The 15756-nt window shown below is 40.6% G+C and overlaps 1 protein-coding gene across 1 annotated transcript in view; it reads right to left on the bottom strand.

Annotated features, from left to right (window-relative positions):
* Positions 1-3297, bottom strand: part of LOC120037520 (uncharacterized protein C8orf34-like) — a 39111-nt gene extending 35814 nt beyond the window's left edge. The window contains exons 1-2 of the mRNA XM_038983551.1: positions 3159-3297; positions 2521-2652 (exon numbers count right to left, since the gene is read on the bottom strand). Of these exons, the coding sequence (XP_038839479.1) occupies positions 2521-2652; positions 3159-3297 (271 nt within the window). The remainder of the gene's footprint in view (positions 1-2520; positions 2653-3158) is intronic.
* Positions 3298-15756: the final 12459 nt, after the last annotated feature.

Raw genomic sequence — 15756 nt, 5'->3', positions numbered from 1 at the left:
CACCATTCCTAGCTACGTGACAGAAGCCCGCAACCCTAGCATGGAGTCAGCAGGAGCAGCTGCACCCCTTCTCCTCACCTCCAGGTCCTCCTCCACCTGCTCAACCTATTCCTCCTCTGTAGAATTTAACTTCTCTCTATCTCTCTCTCGCTCTCTCACACAGCAGAACTCACAGTAGAGCACCCTTACATACAGAGGACACATTTCATTTCATAGATTTTTGCAACTCAATATTATGAAGGTGTTCTTATAATTATGTATTCTCAGTGTAGATTTCATCTTTGTGTCATGAATAAAATCCACTGGGACTTGTCAAATCGACTGGGATTAGATGAGGAGGGTATCCTGTGGTCCCGTGTGGCTCAGTTAGTAGGGCATGGCACTTGCAATGCCAGGATTGTGGGTTCGATTATATACCAACAGAGAAGGTAAGGAGAGATACCTACTGAAAACTACTTTTTTTTTTCACGGCACAGAACTCTCATTTAACTGATGTCTTCCATTAGAACTTTTCCTTTAGAATTGTTGTTTCTTCGTTTACAGATCGGTTTGTTACAGGAAAAAAAAAATGACGTAGTGTATACTAAGCATATAAAGACATTATATTCTGGTGCAGCTTAAGGAACAAAGAGAGAGAAACAGCAGAGTGGCCGGGAGAAGCAGCCAGGGCCACCGGAGGAGAGACGTGTCGTCTCTTTCATTCCCTCCTGATTGTGAGTGATGGTCTGACCACAGCCTGAAATAGACTGGAACTGGCACGAGAATGAGAGCAATACTGAATTATTGAAGTTTCTGCCTCTCTCTCTCCTTCCCTCCCATCTCTCTCGATCTGTCTCTCTCTATCTCTCTCTTTGCCTCCCACCTTCTATCTCTCTCTCCACTATCCCCGTCTCCTCTCCTCATCTCTCTCCTTCCCTCCCATCTCTCTCGATCTGTCTCTCTCTTTGCCTCCCAACTTCTATCTCTCTCTCCACTATCCCCGTCTCCTCTCCTCATTTCCTCTCCTAATCTCTCTCCTTCCCTCCCTCTCCAACCACTTCATCTCTCTCTCCATTTGACCCAACCTATGAGTCCCTTACATCCCCCTTCATTCAGTCTGTCCCCAGTTATAACCTCATTACATCACCCTTCATTCAGTCTGTCCCCAGTTAAAACCTCATTACATCACCCTTCATTCAGTCTGTCCCCGGTTATAACCTCATTACATCACCCTTCATTCAGTCTGTCCCCAGTTATAACCTCATTACATCACCCTTCATTCAGTCTGTCCCCAGTTATAACCTCATTACATCACCCTTCATTCAGTCTGTCCCCAGTTATAACCTCATTACATCACCCTTCATTCAGTCTGTCCCCAGTTATAACCTCATTACATCACCCTTCATTCAGTCTGTCCCCAGTTATAACCTCATTACATCACCCTTCATTCAGTCTGTCCCCAGTTATAACCTCATTACATCACCCTTCATTCAGTCTGTCCCCAGTTATAACCTCATTACATCACCCTTCATTCAGTCTGTCCCCAGTTATAACCTCATTACATCACCCTTCATTCAGTCTGTCCCCAGTTATAACCTCATTACATCACCCTTCATTCAGTCTGTCCCCAGTTATAACCTCATTACATCACCCTTCATTCAGTCTGTCCCCAGTTATAACCTCATTACATCACCCTTCATTCAGTCTGTCCCCAGTTATAACCTCATTACATCACCCTTCATTCAGTCTGTCCAAAGTTATAACCTCATTACATCACCCTTCATTCAGTCTGTCCCCAGTTATAACCTCATTACATCACCCTTCATTCAGTCTGTCCCCAGTTATAACCTCATTACATCACCCTTCATTCAGTCTGTCCCCAGTTATAACCTCATTACATCACCCTTCATTCAGTCTGTCCCCAGTTATAACCTCATTACATCACCCTTCATTCAGTCTGTCCCCAGTTATAACCTCATTACATCACCCTTCATTCAGTCTGTCCCCAGTTATAACCTCATTACATCACCCTTCATTCAGTCTGTCCCCAGTTATAACCTCATTACATCACCCTTCATTCAGTCTGTCCCCAGTTATAACCTCATTACATCACCCGTCATTCAGTCTGTCCCCAGTTATCTATAGAGCCTTGACTAGCATACTCATCTGGCACTGGCCCATTGGACAATAAACCATGACTAATTTAATGGGAAATTACGTCCAATTAAAAAGGGGAGATTGAAACCAACGAGGTGAATAATTGGCGTACAACAAGTATCAATACTAACGGCTGCAATCAAAACACTGCTGTATCTGTTGCACCCAAACCATAGAGTCTACGCTTGCTGGTTTCATTTACTGTCAGTTGTTATGCAGAGTTCTGGGGGGTTTTGGTGGGAGTATAGGATAGGGTACCAGCTACATCTTCCCGCTGAGTACATCCATTGGCGATGACAGAGGAACGGACAGGACTAGTAGACGTGCCATTGGAGCAACATAAAGACTTCTACAATGACACACTGTTGATACAGCTATACTCACAGGACTTAGACTCTGCTGAAGGAGGGGAGACGTTAGATACAGCCAGATCACTCTTGGATTTCGTGGGTTCGTTAGGGTGGATCTGCCAGGGCTTCTCATAACTCCTGAGGTCAGGACCTCCCTTACTCTCTGCTGAGAGAAGAAGGTACCAGGACAGTAGTACACACAATGACTAGGAATGTGTGTGTTTGTGTGCCTGTGTGAACGTGTTTAACTATACTTGTGAGGACCAGAAGTTCTCACAAGAATAGTAAACAAACACAAGTTTCACTAACTGGGGACATTTTGTTGGTCCCCACAAGGTCAAATGCTATTTTTAGGGGGTTTAGGGTTGAGGTTAAAATGAGTGTTAGAATTAGGTTTAGGTTTAGGATTAGGAGGTAGGGTTAGGTTTAGGGTTAAGGTTAGGTTTTGGGGTTAAGGTTAGGGTAAGGGTTAATGGTTAGGAAAAAATAGGATATTAAATGGGACTGAATTGTGTGTCCCCACAAGTTTAGTTATATAACACTGTTTGTGTGTATTGCGTATGTGTGTACACGATTGTTCACACGTGCATGCTCTGTGAGTTTACGTGAGCTTCTGAGCGTAGGCGTGTTTGTGTAGCATGTGCATGCACACATATGTGCCTGTGTTCCTACCTGCACCGCTCTGGGCCCACAGAGCGGCGGAGCCCGCCAGCGTTCTGTGCAGCTTGCCGGGGCTGCCTGGCTTGGTCTGCAGGTGACTGATGAGAAAGGGGACAGGGTGGTCCGGGGTCTGGCTGATCAGACTGGCCATCATCTCCTAGCAGGAACAGCAGAACAGAGACACGTCAGAAAGACGGACAGAGGAAGATGGGTGAGAGTTAAAGAGAGAGGGGAGAGGGGGAGAGAGAGAGGGGAGATGGGGCGAGGTAAAGAGGTAAAGAGAGAGAGAGGAGAGGGGGAGAGAGAGAGGGGAGATGGGGCGAGGTAAAGAGAGAGAGGAGAGGGGGAGAGAGAGAGGGGAGATGGGGAGAGGTAAAGAGGTAAAGAGAGAGAGAGGAGAGGGGGAGAGAGAGAGGGGAGATGGGGCGAGGTAAAGAGAGAGAGGAGAGGGGGAGAGAGAGAGGGGAGATGGGGAGAGGTAAAGAGGTAAAGAGAGAGAGAGGAGAGGGGGAGAGAGAGAGGGGAGATGGGGAGAGGTAAAGAGAGAGAGGAGAGGGGGAGAGAGAGAGGGGAGATGGGGAGAGGTAAAGAGGTAAAGAGAGAGAGAGGAGAGGGGGAGAGAGAGAGGGGAGATGGGGAGAGGTAAAGAGAGAGGGGGAGAGGTATCTTAGTCAGCTATCCTAGTCTTGTCTGTTCTATACAGTATATTAGTCAGCTATCCTAGTCTTGTCTGTTCTGTACAGTATCTTAGTCAGCTACCCTAGTCTTGTCTGTTCTATACAGTATATTAGTCAGCTACCCTAGTCTTGTCTGTTCTGTACAGTATATTAGTCAGCTATCCTAGTCTTGTCTGTTCTATACAGTACATTAGTCAGCTACCCTAGTCTTGTCTGTTCTGTACAGTACATTAGTCAGCTACCCTAGTCTTGTCTGTTCTATACAGTATATTAGTCAGCTATCCTAGTCTTGTCTGTTCTGTACAGTATATTAGTCAGCTACCCTAGTCTTGTCTGTTCTGTACAGTATATTAGTCAGCTATCCTAGTCTTGTCTGTTCTATACAGTATATTAGTCAGCTATCCTAGTCTTGTCTGTTCCGTACAGTACATTAGTCAGCTATCCTAGTCTTGTCTGTTCTATACAGTACACTAGTCAGCTATCCTAGTCTTGTCTGTTCTGTACAGTATATTAGTCAGCTATCCTAGTCTTGTCTGTTCTGTACAGTATATTAGTCAGCTATCCTAGTCTTGTCTGTTCCATACAGTACATTAGTCAGCTATCCTAGTCTTGTCTGTTCTATACAGTACATTAGTCAGCTACCCTAGTCTTGTCTGTTCTATACAGTATATTAGTCAGCTATCCTAGTCTTGTCTGTTCTGTACAGTATATTAGTCAGCTATCCTAGTCTTGTCTGTTCTATAAAGTATATTAGTCAGCTATCCTAGTCTTGTCTGTTCCATACAGTATATTAGTCAGCTATCCTAGTCTTGTCTGTTCTATACAGTATATTAGTCAGCTATCCTAGTCTTGTCTGTTCCATACAGTATATTAGTCAGCTATCCTAGTCTTGTCTGTTCCATACAGTATATTAGTCAGCTACCCTAGTCTTGTCTGTTCCATACAGTATATTAGTCAGCTATCCTAGTCTTGTCTGTTCCATACAGTACATTAGTCAGCTACCCTAGTCTTGTCTGTTCTATACAGTATATTAGTCAGCTACCCTAGTCTTGTCTGTTCCATACAGTACATTAGTCAGCTATCCTAGTCTTGTCTGTTCTGTACAGTATCTTAGTCAGCTACCCTAGTCTTGTCTGTTCTATACAGTATATTAGTCAGCTACCCTAGTCTTGTCTGTTCTGTACAGTATATTAGTCAGCTATCCTAGTCTTGTCTGTTCCATACAGTACATTAGTCAGCTATCCTAGTCTTGTCTGTTCTGTACAGTATCTTAGTCAGCTATCCTAGTCTTGTCTGTTCTGTACAGTATCTTAGTCAGCTATCCTAGTCTTGTCTGTTCTGTACAGTATATTAGTCAGCTATCCTAGTCTTGTCTGTTCTATACAGTATATTAGTCAGCTATCCTAGTCTTGTCTGTTCTATACAGTACATTAGTCAGCTACCCTAGTCTTGTCTGTTCTATACAGTATATTAGTCAGCTATCCTAGTCTTGTCTGTTCTGTACAGTATATTAGTCAGCTATCCTAGTCTTGTCTGTTCTGTACAGTACATTAGTCAGCTACCCTAGTCTTGTCTGTTCCATACAGTACATTAGTCAGCTATCCTAGTCTTGTCTGTTCTATACAGTATATTAGTCAGCTACCCTAGTCTTGTCTGTTCTATACAGTATATTAGTCAGCTATCCTAGTCTTGTCTGTTCCATACAGCATATTAGTCAGCTATCCTAGTCTTGTCTGTTCCATACAGTATATTAGTCAGCTACCCCAGTCTTGTCTGTTCTGTATAGTATCTTAGTCAGCTATCCTAGTCTTGTCTGTTCCGTACAGTATATTAGTCAGCTATCCTAGTCTTGTCTGTTCCATACAGTATATTAGTCAGCTACCCTAGTCTTGTCTGTTCTATACAGTATATTAGTCAGCTATCCTAGTCTTGTCTGTTCTGTACAGTACATTAGTCAGCTACCCTAGTCGTGTCTGTTCCATACAGTACATTAGTCAGCTATCCTAGTCTTGTCTGTTCCATACAGTACATTAGTCAGCTATCCTAGTCTTGTCTGTTCTGTACAGTATATTAGTCAGCTATCCTAGTCTTGTCTGTTCCGTACAGTATATTAGTCAGCTATCCTAGTCTTGTCTGTTCCATACAGTATATTAGTCAGCTATCCTAGTCTTGTCTGTTCTGTACAGTATATTAGTCAGCTATCCTAGTCTAGTCTGTTCCATACAGTACATTAGTCAGCTACCCTAGTCTTGTCTGTTCCATACAGTACATTAGTCAGCTATCCTAGTCTTGTCTGTTCTGTATAGTATATTAGTCAGCTACCCTAGTCTTGTCTGTTCTATACAGTATATTAGTCAGCTATCCTAGTCTTGTCTGTTCCATACAGTACATTAGTCAGCTATCCTAGTCTTGTCTGTTCTGTACAGTATATTAGTCAGCTATCCTAGTCTTGTCTGTTCTATACAGTATATTAGTCAGCTATCCTAGTCTTGTCTGTTCCATACAGTACATTAGTCAGCTATCCTAGTCTTGTCTGTTCTGTATAGTATATTAGTCAGCTATCCTAGTCTAGTCTGTTCCATACAGTACATTAGTCAGCTATCCTAGTCTTGTCTGTTCCATACAGTACATTAGTCAGCTATCCTAGTCTTGTCTGTTCTGTACAGTATATTAGTCAGCTATCCTAGTCTTGTCTGTTCTATACAGTATATTAGTCAGCTATCCTAGTCTTGTCTGTTCCATACAGTATATTAGTCAGCTATCCTAGTCTTGTCTGTTCTATACAGTATATTAGTCAGCTATCCTAGTCTTGTCTGTTCCATACAGTATATTAGTCAGCTATCCTAGTCTTGTCTGTTCCATACAGTATATTAGTCAGCTACCCTAGTCTTGTCTGTTCCATACAGTACATTAGTCAGCTATCCTAGTCTTGTCTGTTCTGTACAGTATCTTAGTCAGCTACCCTAGTCTTGTCTGTTCTATACAGTATATTAGTCAGCTACCCTAGTCTTGTCTGTTCTGTACAGTATATTAGTCAGCTATCCTAGTCTTGTCTGTTCCATACAGTACATTAGTCAGCTATCCTAGTCTTGTCTGTTCTGTAAAGTATCTTAGTCAGCTATCCTAGTCTTGTCTGTTCTGTACAGTATCTTAGTCAGCTATCCTAGTCTTGTCTGTTCTGTACAGTATATTAGTCAGCTATCCTAGTCTTGTCTGTTCTATACAGTATATTAGTCAGCTATCCTAGTCTTGTCTGTTCCGTACAGTACATTAGTCAGCTATCCTAGTCTTGTCTGTTCTATACAGTACATTAGTCAGCTATCCTAGTCTTGTCTGTTCTGTACAGTATATTAGTCAGCTATCCTAGTCTTGTCTGTTCTGTACAGTATATTAGTCAGCTATCCTAGTCTTGTCTGTTCTATACAGTACATTAGTCAGCTATCCTAGTCTTGTCTGTTCTATACAGTACATTAGTCAGCTACCCTAGTCTTGTCTGTTCTATACAGTATATTAGTCAGCTATCCTAGTCTTGTCTGTTCTGTACAGTATATTAGTCAGCTATCCTAGTCTTGTCTGTTCTGTACAGTACATTAGTCAGCTACCCTAGTCTTGTCTGTTCCATACAGTACATTAGTCAGCTATCCTAGTCTTGTCTGTTCTATACAGTATATTAGTCAGCTACCCTAGTCTTGTCTGTTCTATACAGTATATTAGTCAGCTATCCTAGTCTTGTCTGTTCCATACAGTATATTAGTCAGCTATCCTAGTCTTGTCTGTTCCATACAGTATATTAGTCAGCTATCCTAGTCTTGTCTGTTCCATACAGTATATTAGTCAGCTATCCTAGTCTTGTCTGTTCTGTATAGTATATTAGTCAGCTATCCTAGTCTTGTCTGTTCCATACAGTATATTAGTCAGCTACCCCAGTCTTGTCTGTTCTGTATAGTATCTTAGTCAGCTATCCTAGTCTTGTCTGTTCCGTACAGTATATTAGTCAGCTATCCTAGTCTTGTCTGTTCCATACAGTATATTAGTCAGCTACCCTAGTCTTGTCTGTTCTATACAGTATATTAGTCAGCTATCCTAGTCTTGTCTGTTCTGTACAGTACATTAGTCAGCTACCCTAGTCGTGTCTGTTCCATACAGTACATTAGTCAGCTATCCTAGTCTTGTCTGTTCCATACAGTACATTAGTCAGCTATCCTAGTCTTGTCTGTTCTGTACAGTATATTAGTCAGCTATCCTAGTCTTGTCTGTTCCGTACAGTATATTAGTCAGCTATCCTAGTCTTGTCTGTTCCATACAGTATATTAGTCAGCTATCCTAGTCTTGTCTGTTCTGTACAGTATATTAGTCAGCTATCCTAGTCTAGTCTGTTCCATACAGTACATTAGTCAGCTACCCTAGTCTTGTCTGTTCCATACAGTACATTAGTCAGCTATCCTAGTCTTGTCTGTTCTGTATAGTATATTAGTCAGCTACCCTAGTCTTGTCTGTTCTATACAGTATATTAGTCAGCTATCCTAGTCTTGTCTGTTCCATACAGTACATTAGTCAGCTATCCTAGTCTTGTCTGTTCTGTACAGTATATTAGTCAGCTATCCTAGTCTTGTCTGTTCTATACAGTATATTAGTCAGCTATCCTAGTCTTGTCTGTTCCATACAGTACATTAGTCAGCTATCCTAGTCTTGTCTGTTCTGTATAGTATATTAGTCAGCTACCCTAGTCTTGTCTGTTCCATACAGTATATTAGTCAGCTATCCTAGTCTTGTCTGTTCCATACAGTATATTAGTCAGCTACCCTAGTCTTGTCTGTTCTGTACAGTATATTAGTCAGCTATCCTAGTCTTGTCTGTTCTATACAGTATATTAGTCAGCTACCCTAGTCTTGTCTGTTCTGTACAGTACATTAGTCAGCTACCCTAGTCTTGTCTGTTCTATACAGTATATTAGTCAGCTACCCTAGTCTTGTCTGTTCTGTACAGTATATTAGTCAGCTATCCTAGTCTTGTCTGTTCTGTATAGTATATTAGTCAGCTACCCTAGTCTTGTCTGTTCCATACAGTATATTAGTCAGCTATCCTAGTCTTGTCTGTTCCATACAGTACATTAGTCAGCTATCCTAGTCTTGTCTGTTCCATACAGTACATTAGTCAGCTATCCTAGTCTTGTCTGTTCCGTACAGTACATTAGTCAGCTATCCTAGTCTTGTCTGTTCTATACAGTACATTAGTCAGCTATCCTAGTCTTGTCTGTTCTGTACAGTATATTAGTCAGCTATCCTAGTCTTGTCTGTTCTGTACAGTATATTAGTCAGCTATCCTAGTCTTGTCTGTTCTATACAGTACATTAGTCAGCTATCCTAGTCTTGTCTGTTCTATACAGTACATTAGTCAGCTACCCTAGTCTTGTCTGTTCTATACAGTATATTAGTCAGCTATCCTAGTCTTGTCTGTTCTGTACAGTATATTAGTCAGCTATCCTAGTCTTGTCTGTTCTGTACAGTACATTAGTCAGCTACCCTAGTCTTGTCTGTTCCATACAGTACATTAGTCAGCTATCCTAGTCTTGTCTGTTCTATACAGTATATTAGTCAGCTATCCTAGTCTTGTCTGTTCCATACAGTATATTAGTCAGCTATCCTAGTCTTGTCTGTTCCATACAGTATATTAGTCAGCTACCCCAGTCTTGTCTGTTCTGTATAGTATCTTAGTCAGCTATCCTAGTCTTGTCTGTTCCGTACAGTATATTAGTCAGCTATCCTAGTCTTGTCTGTTCCATACAGTACATTAGTCAGCTACCCTAGTCTTGTCTGTTCTATACAGTATATTAGTCAGCTATCCTAGTCTTGTCTGTTCTGTACAGTACATTAGTCAGCTACCCTAGTCGTGTCTGTTCCATACAGTACATTAGTCAGCTATCCTAGTCTTGTCTGTTCCATACAGTACATTAGTCAGCTATCCTAGTCTTGTCTGTTCTGTACAGTATATTAGTCAGCTATCCTAGTCTTGTCTGTTCCGTACAGTATATTAGTCAGCTATCCTAGTCTTGTCTGTTCCATACAGTATATTAGTCAGCTATCCTAGTCTTGTCTGTTCTGTACAGTATATTAGTCAGCTATCCTAGTCTAGTCTGTTCCATACAGTACATTAGTCAGCTACCCTAGTCTTGTCTGTTCCATACAGTACATTAGTCAGCTATCCTAGTCTTGTCTGTTCTGTATAGTATATTAGTCAGCTACCCTAGTCTTGTCTGTTCTGTACAGTATATTAGTCAGCTACCCTAGTCTTGTCTGTTCTGTATAGTATATTAGTCAGCTATCCTAGTCTTGTCTGTTCCGTACAGTATATTAGTCAGCTATCCTAGTCTTGTCTGTTCCATACAGTATATTAGTCAGCTATCCTAGTCTTGTCTGTTCTGTACAGTATATTAGTCAGCTATCCTAGTCTAGTCTGTTCCATACAGTACATTAGTCAGCTATCCTAGTCTTGTCTGTTCCATACAGTACATTAGTCAGCTATCCTAGTCTTGTCTGTTCTGTACAGTATATTAGTCAGCTATCCTAGTCTTGTCTGTTCTATACAGTATATTAGTCAGCTATCCTAGTCTTGTCTGTTCCATACAGTACATTAGTCAGCTATCCTAGTCTTGTCTGTTCTGTATAGTATATTAGTCAGCTACCCTAGTCTTGTCTGTTCTGTACAGTATATTAGTCAGCTACCCTAGTCTTGTCTGTTCTGTATAGTATATTAGTCAGCTATCCTAGTCTTGTCTGTTCCGTACAGTATATTAGTCAGCTATCCTAGTCTTGTCTGTTCCATACAGTATATTAGTCAGCTATCCTAGTCTTGTCTGTTCTGTACAGTATATTAGTCAGCTATCCTAGTCTAGTCTGTTCCATACAGTACATTAGTCAGCTATCCTAGTCTTGTCTGTTCCATACAGTACATTAGTCAGCTATCCTAGTCTTGTCTGTTCTGTACAGTATATTAGTCAGCTATCCTAGTCTTGTCTGTTCTATACAGTATATTAGTCAGCTATCCTAGTCTTGTCTGTTCCATACAGTACATTAGTCAGCTATCCTAGTCTTGTCTGTTCCATACAGTACATTAGTCAGCTATCCTAGTCTTGTCTGTTCTGTATAGTATATTAGTCAGCTACCCTAGTCTTGTCTGTTCCATACAGTATATTAGTCAGCTATCCTAGTCTTGTCTGTTCCATACAGTATATTAGTCAGCTACCCTAGTCTTGTCTGTTCTGTACAGTATATTAGTCAGCTATCCTAGTCTTGTCTGTTCCGTACAGTATATTAGTCAGCTATCCTAGTCTTGTCTGTTCCATACAGTATATTAGTCAGCTATCCTAGTCTTGTCTGTTCTGTACAGTATATTAGTCAGCTATCCTAGTCTAGTCTGTTCCATACAGTACATTAGTCAGCTACCCTAGTCTTGTCTGTTCCATACAGTACATTAGTCAGCTATCCTAGTCTTGTCTGTTCTGTATAGTATATTAGTCAGCTACCCTAGTCTTGTCTGTTCTATACAGTATATTAGTCAGCTATCCTAGTCTTGTCTGTTCCATACAGTACATTAGTCAGCTATCCTAGTCTTGTCTGTTCTGTACAGTATATTAGTCAGCTATCCTAGTCTTGTCTGTTCTATACAGTATATTAGTCAGCTATCCTAGTCTTGTCTGTTCCATACAGTACATTAGTCAGCTATCCTAGTCTTGTCTGTTCTGTATAGTATATTAGTCAGCTACCCTAGTCTTGTCTGTTCCATACAGTATATTAGTCAGCTATCCTAGTCTTGTCTGTTCCATACAGTATATTAGTCAGCTACCCTAGTCTTGTCTGTTCTGTACAGTATATTAGTCAGCTATCCTAGTCTTGTCTGTTCTATACAGTATATTAGTCAGCTACCCTAGTCTTGTCTGTTCTGTACAGTACATTAGTCAGCTACCCTAGTCTTGTCTGTTCTATACAGTATATTAGTCAGCTACCCTAGTCTTGTCTGTTCTGTACAGTATATTAGTCAGCTATCCTAGTCTTGTCTGTTCTGTATAGTATATTAGTCAGCTACCCTAGTCTTGTCTGTTCCATACAGTATATTAGTCAGCTATCCTAGTCTTGTCTGTTCCATACAGTACATTAGTCAGCTATCCTAGTCTTGTCTGTTCCATACAGTACATTAGTCAGCTATCCTAGTCTTGTCTGTTCCGTACAGTACATTAGTCAGCTATCCTAGTCTTGTCTGTTCTATACAGTACATTAGTCAGCTATCCTAGTCTTGTCTGTTCTGTACAGTATATTAGTCAGCTATCCTAGTCTTGTCTGTTCTGTACAGTATATTAGTCAGCTATCCTAGTCTTGTCTGTTCTATACAGTACATTAGTCAGCTATCCTAGTCTTGTCTGTTCTATACAGTACATTAGTCAGCTACCCTAGTCTTGTCTGTTCTATACAGTATATTAGTCAGCTATCCTAGTCTTGTCTGTTCTGTACAGTATATTAGTCAGCTATCCTAGTCTTGTCTGTTCTGTACAGTACATTAGTCAGCTACCCTAGTCTTGTCTGTTCCATACAGTACATTAGTCAGCTATCCTAGTCTTGTCTGTTCTATACAGTATATTAGTCAGCTATCCTAGTCTTGTCTGTTCCATACAGTATATTAGTCAGCTATCCTAGTCTTGTCTGTTCCATACAGTATATTAGTCAGCTACCCCAGTCTTGTCTGTTCTGTATAGTATCTTAGTCAGCTATCCTAGTCTTGTCTGTTCCGTACAGTATATTAGTCAGCTATCCTAGTCTTGTCTGTTCCATACAGTACATTAGTCAGCTACCCTAGTCTTGTCTGTTCTATACAGTATATTAGTCAGCTATCCTAGTCTTGTCTGTTCTGTACAGTACATTAGTCAGCTACCCTAGTCGTGTCTGTTCCATACAGTACATTAGTCAGCTATCCTAGTCTTGTCTGTTCCATACAGTACATTAGTCAGCTATCCTAGTCTTGTCTGTTCTGTACAGTATATTAGTCAGCTATCCTAGTCTTGTCTGTTCCGTACAGTATATTAGTCAGCTATCCTAGTCTTGTCTGTTCCATACAGTATATTAGTCAGCTATCCTAGTCTTGTCTGTTCTGTACAGTATATTAGTCAGCTATCCTAGTCTAGTCTGTTCCATACAGTACATTAGTCAGCTACCCTAGTCTTGTCTGTTCCATACAGTACATTAGTCAGCTATCCTAGTCTTGTCTGTTCTGTATAGTATATTAGTCAGCTACCCTAGTCTTGTCTGTTCTGTACAGTATATTAGTCAGCTACCCTAGTCTTGTCTGTTCTGTATAGTATATTAGTCAGCTATCCTAGTCTTGTCTGTTCCGTACAGTATATTAGTCAGCTATCCTAGTCTTGTCTGTTCCATACAGTATATTAGTCAGCTATCCTAGTCTTGTCTGTTCTGTACAGTATATTAGTCAGCTATCCTAGTCTAGTCTGTTCCATACAGTACATTAGTCAGCTATCCTAGTCTTGTCTGTTCCATACAGTACATTAGTCAGCTATCCTAGTCTTGTCTGTTCTGTACAGTATATTAGTCAGCTATCCTAGTCTTGTCTGTTCTATACAGTATATTAGTCAGCTATCCTAGTCTTGTCTGTTCCATACAGTACATTAGTCAGCTATCCTAGTCTTGTCTGTTCTGTATAGTATATTAGTCAGCTACCCTAGTCTTGTCTGTTCTGTACAGTATATTAGTCAGCTACCCTAGTCTTGTCTGTTCTGTATAGTATATTAGTCAGCTATCCTAGTCTTGTCTGTTCCGTACAGTATATTAGTCAGCTATCCTAGTCTTGTCTGTTCCATACAGTATATTAGTCAGCTATCCTAGTCTTGTCTGTTCTGTACAGTATATTAGTCAGCTATCCTAGTCTAGTCTGTTCCATACAGTACATTAGTCAGCTATCCTAGTCTTGTCTGTTCCATACAGTACATTAGTCAGCTATCCTAGTCTTGTCTGTTCTGTACAGTATATTAGTCAGCTATCCTAGTCTTGTCTGTTCTATACAGTATATTAGTCAGCTATCCTAGTCTTGTCTGTTCCATACAGTACATTAGTCAGCTATCCTAGTCTTGTCTGTTCCATACAGTACATTAGTCAGCTATCCTAGTCTTGTCTGTTCTGTATAGTATATTAGTCAGCTACCCTAGTCTTGTCTGTTCCATACAGTATATTAGTCAGCTATCCTAGTCTTGTCTGTTCCATACAGTATATTAGTCAGCTACCCTAGTCTTGTCTGTTCTGTACAGTATATTAGTCAGCTATCCTAGTCTTGTCTGTTCTATACAGTATATTAGTCAGCTACCCTAGTCTTGTCTGTTCTGTACAGTACATTAGTCAGCTACCCTAGTCTTGTCTGTTCTATACAGTATATTAGTCAGCTACCCTAGTCTTGTCTGTTCTGTACAGTATATTAGTCAGCTATCCTAGTCTTGTCTGTTCTGTATAGTATATTAGTCAGCTACCCTAGTCTTGTCTGTTCCATACAGTATATTAGTCAGCTATCCTAGTCTTGTCTGTTCCATACAGTACATTAGTCAGCTATCCTAGTCTTGTCTGTTCCATACAGTACATTACTCAGCTATCCTAGTCTTGTCTGTTCCATACAGTACATTAGTCAGCTACCCTAGTCTTGTCTGTTCTGTACAGTATATTAGTCAGCTATCCTAGTCTTGTCTGTTCTATACAGTACATTAGTCAGCTATCCTAGTCTTGTCTGTTCCATACAGTACATTAGTCAGCTACCCTAGTCTTGTCTGTTCCATACAGTACATTAGTCAGCTATCCTAGTCTTGTCTGTTCCATACAGTACATTAGTCAGCTACCCTAGTCTTGTCTGTTCCATACAGTATATTAGTCAGCTATCCTAGTCTTGTCTGTTCTATACAGTACATTAGGGTGCTATCCTAGTCTTGTCTGTTCCATACAGTACATTAGTCAGCTATCCTAGTCTTGTCTGTTCTGTACAGTACATTAGTCAGCTACCCTAGTCTTGTCTGTTCTGTACAGTATATTAGTCAGCTATCCTAGTCTTGTCTGTTCTATACAGTACATTAGGGTGCTATCCTAGTCTTGTCTGTTCCATACAGTACATTAGTCAGCTATCCTAGTCTTGTCTGTTCCATACAGTACATTAGTCAGCTATCCTAGTCTTGTCTGTTCCATACAGTACATTAGTCAGCTACCCTAGTCTTGTCTGTTCTATACAGTATATTAGTCAGCTACCCTAGTCTTGTCTGTTCTATACAGTACATTAGTCAGCTATCCTAGTCTTGTCTGTTCTATACAGTACATTAGTCAGCTATCCTAGTCTTGTCTGTTCCATACAGTACATTAGTCAGCTATCCTAGTCTTGTCTGTTCTATACAGTATATTAGTCAGCTACCCTAGTCTTGTCTGTTCCATACAGTACATTAGTCAGCTATCCTAGTCTTGTCTGTTCTATACAGTATATTAGTCAGCTACCCTAGTCTTGTCTGTTCCATACAGTACATTAGTCAGCTATCCTAGTCTTGTCTGTTCCATACAGTACATTAGTCAGCTATCCTAGTCTTGTCTGTTCCATACAGTACATTAGTCAGCTATCCTAGTCTTGTCTGTTCCATACAGTACATTAGTCAGCTATCCTAGTCTTGTCTGTTCTGTACAGTACATTAGTCAGCTATCCTAGTCTTGTCTGTTCCATACAGTACATTAGTCAGCTATCCTAGTCTTGTCTGTTCTATACAGTATATTAGTCAGCTACCCTAGTCTTGTCTGTTCTATACAGTATATTAGTCAGCTATCCTAGTCTTGTCTGTTCTGTACAGTATATTAGTCAGCTACCCTAGTCTTGTCTGTTCTGTACAGTATATTAGTCAGCTATCCTAGTCTTGT

Source organism: Salvelinus namaycush, unplaced genomic scaffold, assembly GCF_016432855.1.
Source record: "Salvelinus namaycush isolate Seneca unplaced genomic scaffold, SaNama_1.0 Scaffold1740, whole genome shotgun sequence".
In the NCBI taxonomy this organism is placed as follows: Eukaryota; Metazoa; Chordata; class Actinopteri; order Salmoniformes; family Salmonidae; genus Salvelinus; species Salvelinus namaycush.
This window is presented reverse-complemented; position numbering and strand designations above follow the sequence as displayed.